At 43.1% G+C, this 13028-nt stretch overlaps 1 protein-coding gene across 4 annotated transcripts in view; it reads left to right on the forward strand.

The window, feature by feature from the left end:
- robo3 (roundabout, axon guidance receptor, homolog 3 (Drosophila)) overlaps positions 1–13028 on the forward strand; it is a 129285-nt gene that overhangs the window by 53423 nt on the left and 62834 nt on the right. Inside the window, exon 1 of one of the 4 annotated variants that reach the window (XM_053847025.1) lies at positions 8090–8579. The exons of the other annotated variants lie outside the window; for them this stretch is intronic. Coding sequence (XP_053703000.1) covers positions 8513–8579 — 67 coding nt within the window. The 5' untranslated portion in view covers positions 8090–8512. Of the gene's footprint in view, positions 1–8089; positions 8580–13028 lie in introns of those variants that run through there. 4 annotated transcript variants of the gene reach the window in all.

A 13028-nucleotide genomic window follows, 5' to 3' on the forward strand; every position in this document is an offset into this window, starting at 1 on the left:
TGCAGGATTCACACTGCACCTGAGTGTGTCATTCATGACATAGAGGAGCATGGGCTTCGACAAGCTTGCAAACTGATTTTAAAAAATGAAGCTCACTCTATGAATTTTTGTCATGAGGTTACCTGAGTCACCTTGACAACCTCTCTCAAGGAAGCTCCTGTGCAATCCAATTCCATTGTTAAGCCTCATAGTAGTTCCCATCAGTCAAACATGTTCTGATCTCCACAAAGCGGAAAATATCCCACAAACGAAATAGCTTTTCTTAAAATAGCCTGTTAAAGACTGGTCGATTGGTTTGGTTACAAGTTTATTATGCTATTTATTTGTACTCTAGCCTTTGGTTCTGCTGCAACTATCTCAGTTGTAGCCATACCAAGCATCCCTTCTAGCACCCTGTCCCACCAGGAGTGTTTCAGGGCAGCACAACAGTGTCCCAAATGGATGTGTGAGGATTGCAACGTGATAGTCCGGTGACAAAAAAGGGTTATTTGGACTCACACTACATTTGTTTTTCACATCATATGTGGTGTTATGTGTCGAGTGCAATGTTCTTTCACTTGACGGTGTGGTGCAAATGCCGTAGCGTACGTAACGTAATGCCGTGTTTCAGAGTAAATGTTCAGCTAAAGTTACCAAGTGGCTAGAGACGAAAATTGGCAGACTATCCCTAACCTCGAAACTTTGGCGAGTTGGGCTGTTGGAGTGGAAAAAAAAAGTCATCCTACCTTTTGACATGAAAATGAAGCTAATAATAAGCCTTTTTGCTATGGATGTGTCGCTCCGCCCACCCATTGCACTGCAACTTCATCACTGAAATTGGTGGTTTTGGAAGTGCAGCACTGCATTGCAACAGCTGGATACTACTACTGCTATGCTTCCGTAGCACAACTGCGATGGTCTTGGCAGACGCTCCGCGTAACAATAAAGATGTTTCTCTTAGAATTTGACACCACATCTTTGAATGAACTTCCTGTCATTTTTTTTTTCAATTGTAAATCCTGCAACAGTAGACTGTTACAGCCCTAAAAACAACCCCTTATTGTTCCACTTCTGACTGGCATGGTAGGTTTCTGAGTCGTCCCTTGACTCTTGTTTTGGTTTTGTTTTACTCAGAAAGCGCTTATGCTCATAATGTCAGCGATAATAACAAACCTAGTCATACAATCTTCGACCAATATTTGACTTGTGTTGGCAAGCAATTGAGGCGGCGGATGGTTGTTTTGCGCAGCAGACTTAAATACTAAAACAGAATGTAAAGTGCTTCTTTGCTTCCAATAAAGGACTTCACCTCAGCGTGCAGGTGAGATGAGGTTAGACTGAAAGCAGGCGAATAAGCTCCCGGCTTTGTGTGTTTCTAATCAGCGATGCAGGCATTACATTGTCTGATCAGAATGAGCATCATAATTGCTCCCGATAGTCGTAGTGATGAAACAGGGAGTTGAAATAGCAGCAATCTTTTGCCCATTTCAAACTGTGGCGTTGTACGATTTCTTTTTCTGTTTCATCACACTCGCTCTTAACAGCGAAATCAACTGCATATTTGTTGGTAGAAATGGCTTTTTGATTCCAGGGTTTACGTGCAACCGACTTCCTGTGTGTGGAGAATAAAAATGTGATATAACCCGCAGTTATTTTTCTCTTGTATCAGTTTTTTTATCCCCGAAAAATAATGCATTTGGGGCCGGGCAAGTCACTGGCAGGCTTGAATGGCTCCTGTCACACAGGATAACAGCGTGCATGAAAGGCCGGAGCTGTCTGTTCACGCCAGGTGAGAGCAGGAACAGAGCTGGAGGAGCTTGTCTCTTTGGAGCCAGAGACAATTTCGTCCGGGCTCTCCAGCAGCTTTGTCATTGTGTGTGTGCGTGTGTGTATCTGTGTGTAGGAGGAAGGGCTGTAATTGCTGCCACCATACCTCCTCCCCGGAGCTCCAGCGCACACTTGGAAAATTGGAAGAGTCATTTCATCTCGGAGGAGAGAGAACGGATGGGGGATATGTGGGGTGGAGGAAGCAGCCCAGGCTAAATTACTCTGTAGCAAGCGCTTGTGCGTCCTGACCCGCCGTCCTGACACCAGTTGAGAGCGATACGTGGCTATTTAAGGGTTGCTCTCACCTGAGAGAATTGGACACCAAACAGTACAACACAGGTAATTACATGTCACATGTGAGGCGGGCGGAATAAATCAACGACAGTGAGAAAACTGGCTGAAATATTGATGACCAAGGGCACGCTCTTGTTGTACCATCCCTAATGCCTAATAATCCCAGAGACAACATATGTGATGTCATGTCTGCAACCTGGACAAGTTCATTTCACTCATGTGGCTGACATTTGCCTCATAAAAACGAGAAAGCGATGCCTTAGAAACTTAATGATATATTGCCTCCCACCTCATTGGTTCAGCTGTGTTACTCACCAAGTTTTAAGTTTGGCTAAGGATAAGTTTTTGCTTGCCTTGTTGCTGTAGTATTTAATGATATTCATAGTGACTTCTTCCTAGATGTGTAGCATTTCGATCAGACATGGGTAAGGTGCAGCCCCGGGGGCCTCTTGTGGCCCTTTGCCACAAGAGGCCCCCTTTTTTATTTTATTTTATTTTATTTTATCTGCAACAACAGACTGTTACAGCCCTAAAAACAACTTTTTCAACTTCTTCCTTCACTCGTTTTTTTGTTTTTTTATGATTTTTATATTATTATATTATACTTCTATATGAAAGGATAATATATTTACAATATAATCTTTTAATAATTTATTATTATTATTATTATTATTATTATTATTATACTTTTATATGAAAAGATTTTTTAATATATAATCTTTTATATTTATTGTTATTATTATTATTATTATTATTATTATTATTGCCGTCGTTTTTTCTCAAATAGTTTGCGTATTATTTCGAATTTTTCAAATCACTTTGTGTGAAGTTACACGACAAGCTGTTGTTTTCAACGTGGTGATATACTGAGCTATTTATATTACACAGCATTGATTCACTATAAAGATTCTCATAAAACCTTATCTGACCAAAGGAGACTTTCATGAGGTGAAAATGGTGATTTTTCTCAGTGGCCCTAAGCCACAATTGAACCAGATATTAGCATGTGAACACAGACCGAGCATCTGCGCTGTCATCTATGAACCTGTGTCTGGGGGACAGAGGCTGCTCTGGCTCTGCGTCAACAACAACAACAACGCATTAAGAATTCCTCCATGTCCGTGCAAAAACACAGCCAGTCATCAGCTGCCAACTTGTTATTCACCACAACATATAATTTTCATCACCCACTTTAGAGCCCTTTTGATAACCCATCCCATTACAGGCCCCCACTTGAGTTAGGTCGTCACGGCGAGGCGTGTCACGCGCCGCAGCTCATCCCCGCTCACAACGCCATCTCAACCAGTTGAATAGGAAAGACCCCGGTGGACAGACAAGAGGTTAATACCAGCCCAGTCTGCCTCCCTCATCATCATGTGTGGTGGCAAACAGACGGCGACACCCCACTCCGCTCTGTCCTCATGCTACCTTATCCATTTGTAGATTTGCACTGCTGGTGGAGGGGGGGGGGGCAGCAGAGGGCGCGTCTCGCTTCACAGCCCCAAAATTAATAGGGGGGCCCCTCATTATGGGGAAAACAGCAAAGACAAAGAGTTGAGGAAGCGGTAGCTGGAGAGAAGGATTCCTTTATAATGAGACGGGAGGGGAGAAGGTGAAGGAAATCAGATGATAGATTTGTGAGGGAAAATGAAACTTCATTTGACTGGCGAGCTTGAGCCAGTGAGAGGAGCAGGAAATGAGCTTAAAGCCACCTCACGTTACCTCCTCCTCCTCCTCCTCCTCTGCCCACAGAGGGAGGCCGGCCAACAGCCGCTCTCATTGAAAGGCAGATCAATATGGAGATATATTGTCATCTCCGCGCGCCGCCCTCTTAATCAATTAATCTATAATAGAATCTATTCAGAGGAGCCCCTTAAAGGGCCAGCGCACTCATTAGCAGTTATGGGTCAGGAAAGGTGGAGGCTTATTACATGATAGCGTCGTCATTGATGCAGGTGATATTCATTGAAGGATATTTCAATGCCTTCTGTTCTCGGCGAGATGGTGAGTAATGAGTTATTTTATATGCCGCAGCAGGCGCCCGTACGGGGACTCGCCGCGGGTTGCTCTCAAACCCGATGATTTTATCGAAATGCACAGGTATTTCTGTTGCCGCGGCGACAGCCACGTGACAAACACTCCATCACGGTGAGTCAGAGGGAGATGTGTTGGTCCATTCACACGCAAGAAAAGAACCGTCAGGTATAAGAACATCACAGATATTCACAAATACACACGCGTTGGCCAAAACATTGACAGGTGGTGACGGGATTTCCGACAATTAAAGTCGGAGGCCTGCACATTTATCACGATAAACCTATTTGCGGATCCAATAAGGAGAGATAAAAAATGCTTGCTATCCAGGCGGACTAATTGTATCATAAATAAAGAAAAATGTACTTCATCTCACCGACACTGGGGATTGTTTACTTCCAGGCTAAGTGGTTATTTCCGAAATAATTTGCCTTTTTCATTGGCCAGTCTGGTTTGATTTGTCAAGCCGTATCTTAAATTAGCTAGCTTTTCTGTGCTGTTTCCATAAGTTACTTTTATAAATGAAACCTCATCTGCCAGTATGTTGTGTGAAAACTTGTTAGAAAAGAGTAGGCTTGGCTGGAAAAGCAGACTGAGAATTGATGCACGGCTGTTTGATGTGTGCGAGGCGTTTTGACCTTTGGACGGTGTGATTTCGCCTTCACATTGGTGTATGTAAATGAAATAACAGATGGTTTCTTCATGCTACCTGCGAATGAATTCAGAGAGAGACTTTTGTTCGCTTGTGGATCATCGGTCTGATCTGGAACCGTTTCAAAGACACACAATCTGCTGGTTTCTAAACGCATGTACATCAGATACGTATCCCACTAATGGCTGAACCCATAGATCTCCAACACCGACAGCTGTTGGTTTTACTTTCCCACTTTATCAGCCGTAATTGTAAACAAAATGAGCCAGTAAATAGTGTCATCAATATCAGATCCCGCGCTGCTGCTGCTCCCGCACATTAATGCTGATTTATTAGCCAAGAAGGAAGTGTTGGTGGTGACGGATGTTGGTCGTTTCTGCACTCGGGACACTGTATAATGTCAGAAGGACAAAAGAGTCTTGTTCGACTTTGGCCGCTGAACAGGAAAATGACTGTGTTTTTGAAGACGGCTGCTCATTTTAACAGGCATGTTAAGCTGGAAATATAACGGGAAAGCAGGAAGATAACAAGTGGCTTCATAGTTTGGGTCTAGGAACAATTGAAACGTAAGCAGACAGCCTGTTGGTTAAGCCGTGGTGGGTAAACTTGAGGCTACCAAGTCCGTCCTTAACTTGATGTTTCTCGTACATTCAGTTGGGAAAGCGGCGGCAGGAACAGCATTTTTCAGGAGATTACAAGACGCCAAAACAAATCTCCTTTGGAGATGATCTCCTAGAGACTGTGTGTAGGGCCTCTGCATTCTGAAGTGGGTGAGGACATCTTGGATCATCTGGCTTTTGAGCTCTGTAATGCATGTAGAATCCCCCAGTTTAAGATGCTGCTTGAACGCACATATTGGTCTGGTGAAACAGAACATGATGAGTATACAAGCCGATGTTCCGGGATAGAAAATAAATCCCTTCTATCCGTTCCGACATGCGGCTTCGTCCTCTAAAATCCTGCCTTTGTGAGTGGAGTGCGTGACGCACGACTCCGCCGTGATTCTCCACCTAATGTGGATAATTAGTCTAAATTCTCCGCGTGCATGTTTCCTCTGACGGCTCGGCCAAATGTTTGACGACGGCCCCAAAGTAGCAGCATCAGTCACACACCAGCGGAAATGCATTTAGCGCCGGCCTTCATCATGTTTTATTCAATCACTGGGCGACACTCAATTAATCAGTTGCTGCAATTAAATAAAACATGTACATGCATAAAACATGAAAGGAATATCAGGACTGTTTAAGGTCGCCGAGCGGAATCATGTCTCCGCTTGTTTATTGTCTCCTTCTCTCCAACACTGTGAGTGGATCTGGGCTTAGTATGCACCGCTTGCTTCCACCCACCATCCAATGCATTTCTATAAATGTCAAGAGAAGTGTGTTTACCAAGTCTGACCCCTCATATTTATTCAGTTCAACAGCACTCCAGCCAATCACCCCTTATTGCTTCATTCCAGAATTGTGCCTCTTGCTCTGTCAGCTCTCATTGGCTGCACTTGGCCATATCTCCTGGCACATGTGATATTGCTTTTCGCTTTCCATCAAGCGCGGCCTGAGCTTCCCCTCAGATAAATAGTGACGTTTTGGCGTTGGTGCGTGGGCCTTGTTTGTATCTCTAAGTGCCTGAGTCATTTCCCGCGTCTGATTTGTATACATAGCAGCGCAGTCGGCACGATCAAAGGTCTTTCACATGTACGACGGATTTGCATATGGGTTTGTGGCACTGCCAACATAAATTATGCCGCTGAGGTTAGATAACAGCTCGGAGATACACGCTGACATTTGCCCACACTGCAGCGGTGTTTGCAGAGCAGCTTTCTAAATGGATCCAGTCAACTCTGGAAGATGACTGGGAAGTGTCAGCTGCATTCAGGTGTATTTCTTATTCCCAGCCTGATGTTTGATGATAACAGGAATGAGCCAATAAATAAGCATGATTTATGTGTGTTCCCCGTCGTACATCTAAAACACTATCAGAGTCATCTTTTTCAGTCATGATGTGGCCTCGGAAATGGATTTGGAGACAGATTTTATTTAAAGATCACATTTTCACAGTTGTAAGAAGTTATTTGTTATGATATTTTAGATGCTTTTTTTCTTTATGTATATGTATTGCACTGTGATACTATCTATCTATCTGTCTGTCTGTCTGTCTGTCTATCTATCTATCTATCTATCGGTCTGTCTGTCTGTCTATCTATCTATCTGTCTGTCTGTCTGTCTGTCTGTCCGTCTATCTATCTAACTATCTATCTATCTATCGGTCTGTCTGTCTGTCTGTCCGTCTATCTATCTATCTATCTGTCTGTCTGTCTGTCTATCTGTCTATCTAGCTATGTCTATCTATCTATGTCTGTCTATCTATCTATCTATCTATCTATCTATCTATCTGTCTGTCTGTCCGTCCGTCCATCCATCCATCCATCTATCTATCTATCTATCTATCTATCTATCTATCTATCTATCTATCTATCTATCTATCTATCTATCTATCTATCTATCTATCTATCTATCTGTCTGTCTGCACTTTTATATTGATCTATTACTGTTTCGATACGATGTATGGTTACTTTTTGAGTTTGAGTTTTGATACTAGTTCCCATCATGGAGTCTGGTGAACATTTTCCTGTATTTTCTGTCTTATTTTCGTTTGAAAATGTAGTCACTCCGCCCTCCATTATTTTCCTTCCATGATTACGAAAGCATTTTATTTTATTCCATTGACACTTTTAACCAAATATGATGCTTTGGGTTGAAGTATGTCGTCATAAAAAAATATAAATAATAATAATCCAAGAGGCTTTATGCACTCCTAAGTGTTTTTGTAGTCATAAAAATGTTTCTTGTACTGTCCCTTTAAGAAGAAGGGTTGTCATTGTAAAGTCAAAGACGTTAAATAGGCGCTCACAGGTTGGCCAGCTACTTCAGAATAAAACCGTCTTTAAATTAAATGGCTTACCTTTTCAAATAGCGTTTCCCCCCCTAAGAGTATCTGACTGTCTATTTATTCCTTGTTTTTTTTTAATTACATTTAGATGTCATTAGTTTACCGTAACTTTCAATGTCGATTGAAACTACCGGCAGTCGTCACTTAGCGCATTTAATATTTGAAATTATTAATAAAGCATGACTGACTGCTGAATAGCCCATAAGGTTTTAATGTGTTTTTTTTTGTTTTCTTAGCATCAGAGGTACAAAAATATCTGTTTATTTTGAAAGAGTCACCGGAAATGTGCCGCGGAGCACTATCGCCGCTTTGACTACAGTGTGTGGCGGCGTGTTGTGGTTGTAGTAAATCAGTTCAAGTAGCGGAGAGCGGCGGAGCAGCGCGAGCCGTGGCCGGGACAAAGGCGTCAATGGAGCTTCGCGAGTAACCGAAAGGACTTTTAATCACTGCTGTTGGGCGTTGGGCATCATTGAAACAATTTTTTCATTGAAAAGAATTACAAAGCGGCAGAGTAGTTGCCGCTCCAGAGAGACTCCCGGCGCCGCTCGCCTCTCACAGCCGCCTCTTCTCTCATCACCTGCGGATCCCTCCAAGTCGAACCCCGCTGAACAGGAAACGGAGCTCCGCAGCGGAGAGAAAAGTTTGGGGATGTTTTGCGGTGGAGTTAGTGTGCGGATGTTTGGTTTACTCAACTGAGGATTGACCTCTGGATTTGCCACCGAATCGGTCTCATAACTCTCCTGGCCGCCCTCGTCCACTTATGACAAGCCCGAGTGTATGATGGAGTCCCGGCCCACTTTGGTTCCTCTCCTGGTTTTATTCGCCATCAGATCTTTGGCTCATGGTAAGTAGACGAGCTTGTGAAGACTGATGTTTGAACAGATGGGGCCTCGTGTGAGAGTCACTGAACTGGGCTCGTGGGGTCCCACAGCCGGCATTTTACATAATGATTTTTTTTTTTACATCGCCAGTGACATTTACACAACTATTATTCACTTAATCCCTGCTGGGTGATGTCATGTTTGAAGCCACTTAGCTCTGGACATCTGAGCACTTCAGTGCATGTGATGCTTCCTTGTATGTTTGGCCCAAGGGACATATTCACACCAGCATCTGTGGCCACAGAAATGACTCCTATTACAGACGCTGCCATCAGAGTCTGACTGAAAAAAAAAAAATCCCCAGTTTGATCCCAGTTTCTTTACAGAGCAGCCGTGAGCAAGATTCCGAGCTGCCCCAGCTGGGCTTGATCTCTATTTTGATCATCAATCTGGACTCAGTTTTTTGCCTTCCATCACCAGCGTCACCAAGCAGCATATTCCTAATGGCTTTTTGAATGACTGTGCTGCGTGTTGTGCGATGAACATAAATCCAGGCTGGAGTTTTTCAGACTGCGTCAGTGCTGAACTGCACTCTGAAGTTCTGCACTGAGCTGGAAACAGCAGAGTCACTGCAAGAAGTAGAAGAAGGGTGATGGTATCATTGGAAAATTGATTATATGAAGTGGGATTTGGTGCTGCTTGTTGTGGAAAACATGCTGGAGGAAGTCAATAAAATGTAATTACCTGAAGTGTTGCTTCCTCTGCATAATAATACAGAGGTAGAAGTGGGGATGTGGCCTCTCTCCACAGCACTTATTGAAGGGAATTGTATTCAATTATACAAGTGTTAAGATTCTGAACACGCGTGGATCCGTTTAAAACTTGGGTCTGACTGCTGACGTTTATGGAGACAAGACACTGAGCTGGTAGCAGATGATCCGGCATCTGTCAGTGAGCTCCATGCTCCTCTGAGACTGCCGACGTGCTGCTTCAGTTTTTACTTATCAAGACTTGGTACTTCACATTTTGCCGCAGTTTGACTTCAGATTTGGATGAACCTGTTGCCGTTGGATGATATAAACTTGTGTTGCTGCTGTGTTTTTGTGTTCCTTCTGTTCAGTTTGATTCTATTAAGGCATATTTTCGACACACCTAGTCACTCAGTGTTTTTATGAGTGAGGATGCTGGCAGGTCCTTGTGTTCAAACTTCAAAAACCTGGGTCCAAAACCCTCTAGATTCACTACTCTCTTGTCTTCCCCCCTCACTCAGAGTCGAGTTTCGGTCCACCGGACTGTTTGCTCAGTAAGGTGACACTGCAGTCGCCACTGTGCTTGTCACTCATCTCTGTCAGCGTCAGTCAACAGTGCGGGGTTTGCTAAGCGGCCGTCGACGGGACCATATGTTTGATGAAGACACTGGAGACTTTCTTCCTTGTTGTTTCACCAACATGTCCAGTAACCAGAGTAAATAGCCCCCTCTCAGCAAACCCTGGTATCTACACTGTAATTACGGTCTGAGCACGCAACTCTTCCTCCAGGGAGTGAAGTGGATAAAGAGCTCTCCATCTTCATTGTATTCCGTCGATGTTTTCTTTAATGGATTGCTGAAGGACACGTTATTTTTTCAAACCAATTAGTCTGCTCTATTTATTTAGTACTTACCAAAATATTTGGTAAAAATGCTAAATTTAAGCTAATTTTAATTCTGACATTGGTTAATTTCTGGAAAGATAAAGTATTTTTTTTTTAATTTATTTATGATAAGTGAGGTATCTGATGACCATTCTGAGCAGTGAAGAACTCTGGATGCTGGATGTTGCTAAAGAAACTGCAGACCTTCAGAAGAGACCCCACATTGCTTCCCACCGCCCATCTGTTTGCCGCAGATCAATGGTTCTGTCGATAGCTTACTAAAAATGTGCATTCTTTAAACCTCTAGATTAAAAAAGGAGGATAATGAACTAAACATCCTGTTCCTGTCATCTGGGAAGCAGCAGCGTTAATTGTTTGAGGCTTAGATGTCTGTTTCCTGCCTTTAAAAAAGCTACACAGCTGCCCTCCTGCTAAATTTAGCCTTCAAATTAAAAAACAAGACTTCTAAAATAGAACGTTTGACAACCAGTCGTGCCAGACTAAACTGCTCTGGATCTCTATTTAGCAGTTGCGTTGACAGGACAAGTCAGCTGTCTCCGCTCCTTAAAGGTCCGGAGCGCGACGGCCTGAGGGGTCCCGACACAAAGAAGCCCGAGCTCCACCTCGGGCTGTAGACAGATGGATGGTTGGCCCGAATTTGTTCCAGTGGTTTTAGGAAGCGAGCAGAGATGGTCATAATTCTGAAGTAAAATGCAGAGCGGGCGCATGTGAGACATGGTCCACTGACTTGTGCCTATAATGAAGAGCCAGCGGGAGAGCAGGGCGGACCGTGTCCCTACGGAGCCTCATTTTGGGGCCGTCCAAACATTACACGGCATTTAAGTGCAGCGTCCCAGCTGCCCAGGTGTTGTTCGGCGTGTCTAGTCATCATCACGAGGCATTTGTGCGACTGGCTCGAGATAAAAAGCGGTTGGAAACGATAAGTGTGGCACATAAATTCACACGCTGCGTCAAATCCTTCCATCAAACACTCCTGCGAACTGGCAGCTTCATCTCCAGAGGGACGACTTTCCTTGACTCCATTCATGTTACTCCATTCATGACTCATTTAAAGGGGCCCAATATGAATGATGAGCAAGGTGAATGAGTGTGAGGTCATCGGGAATTGAAAAATTCCTAAGTGTATGTGAGTGAAATTTTGAGATTGACAGGTGCACAACACTGTTTTAACCCATTAAAGTCCTCAGCTCTGCTCACATAAATGGAGTGCAGATTACTGTTAAGATGACGCATGTTATGTTGAGTACTGCCACATACGAAGTACTTATTTGCAGGGTAAGTGTACGCTCCAGTTTTGCTTTGAACTTGGAAATTCCCAGTTTCGTCACCTAATTTCCAAGACGGAAATTCTGGGAATGCTCACCACCCTGTGTACGGCATCCAAGATGGCGTCCCCAAACATAACCAGAATGCATAACAAATACGCAGAAAGAAACAACAGATATTTGAAAATGTTCCTGTTTTCTTTTTGCAACACACGTTTATAAAGAGGTTGTGGACGTTGCTATCTTGTTTTCTCACTTCCATAACTGGGAGGCAGTGAACAAGGCTGTGTTGTAATTCCCAGCTCTCACCTCCCATGTTCCTAGAATGCAGCATAGTGTTGCGCTGGAGTTACTGTACCTCGGAAGCCAGTGCTGGGACGTGACATCAGCACAGAGGACTAGCAATAGTCACTGTAGTTCATGTACCGTGCAGCATGAATATTTAAATTTACGCCACAGAAACATTTCTGTATGTACACATCGAATAGTACTATGCATTTCACCAATTCGGTTGTAAAAAAAAGTTAGAAGTCGAATATACACAATACTCTCTGTTGGAAGCCATATTGGATTGCGAACTTGAGCTGGTGAGAAAAATTCATTTCTTTGAATGATGGGAAGTATATTGCATATATGCGTCTGGAACATAAACATCTATTTGCAGTTTTTTAGGAATCCGAACCTTCCGTCTTGTGAATGTTTTTTTCTCTCGTTTGACTGGCGAGGGAAATGTTTAAATCTTTTATTTGTCGAAGAGTTGAAAGAAAACCCTGCTGGTGTCACTACAGCTGTCAGTGCGGCGACTTTGTTTGGCAGTCAGGATGAAATAGTGAGCGGCGTGCAGGGTCATAATGAGTGGTCTGTGGGTGCTGGCGTATCAAGGTGATGCTCTGCTGGAGGGATTGTCACAAGTCTGGGGTTTTAACGGCCCGCTATAGAAATGACAGTGACAAGTCTTTTTCAGACGTGACAGAAGCCGGGTATTAGTTTGGGTTGATCTGCGCTCGCTGCTGCGTTTGATGACTGACAGTCACTCGTGTTTTCCTCAAATTGAATTCCAAGTGAAAGAGTGTGACGCACAATTACAACGCCTTCTTGTTATCTCTTTAAGAGCGTCTTTCATTGAAAAACATTTTAGCATCAGAGAGACTGGCGGCTGAAGTGAAACCTTCTCAAATACACGTGGGTGCGTCTTTTAACCCATCATTACAACGTTTATCCATTTAAAACCTTCTAAGGTGACAGCATAGCGAGGGACATGAAGACATGTATTCACATGTTTTCAATAAGAAAGTCAGCTATTAAGTATCATGAACTAAATGAAATCTTTCAGTTAATGTACATTCTAGACATTGAATTCATGTTTACTCTGATACTTTTGAAGTTAAGGGAAGTGTTAATGAATCTGTGAATAAAACACTTAAATGATATGATATTTATGATGATACACAATTTATATCTGCGTGTGATTCTACACTCTTCATGATTTTATTAGATAATGACTGCACTTACATTGTCTCCTGTAATGACACTGAATTATTTAGTCATAAACCT

Source organism: Synchiropus splendidus, chromosome 17 (assembly GCF_027744825.2).
Source record: "Synchiropus splendidus isolate RoL2022-P1 chromosome 17, RoL_Sspl_1.0, whole genome shotgun sequence".
NCBI classification, from domain to species: Eukaryota; Metazoa; Chordata; class Actinopteri; order Syngnathiformes; family Callionymidae; genus Synchiropus; species Synchiropus splendidus.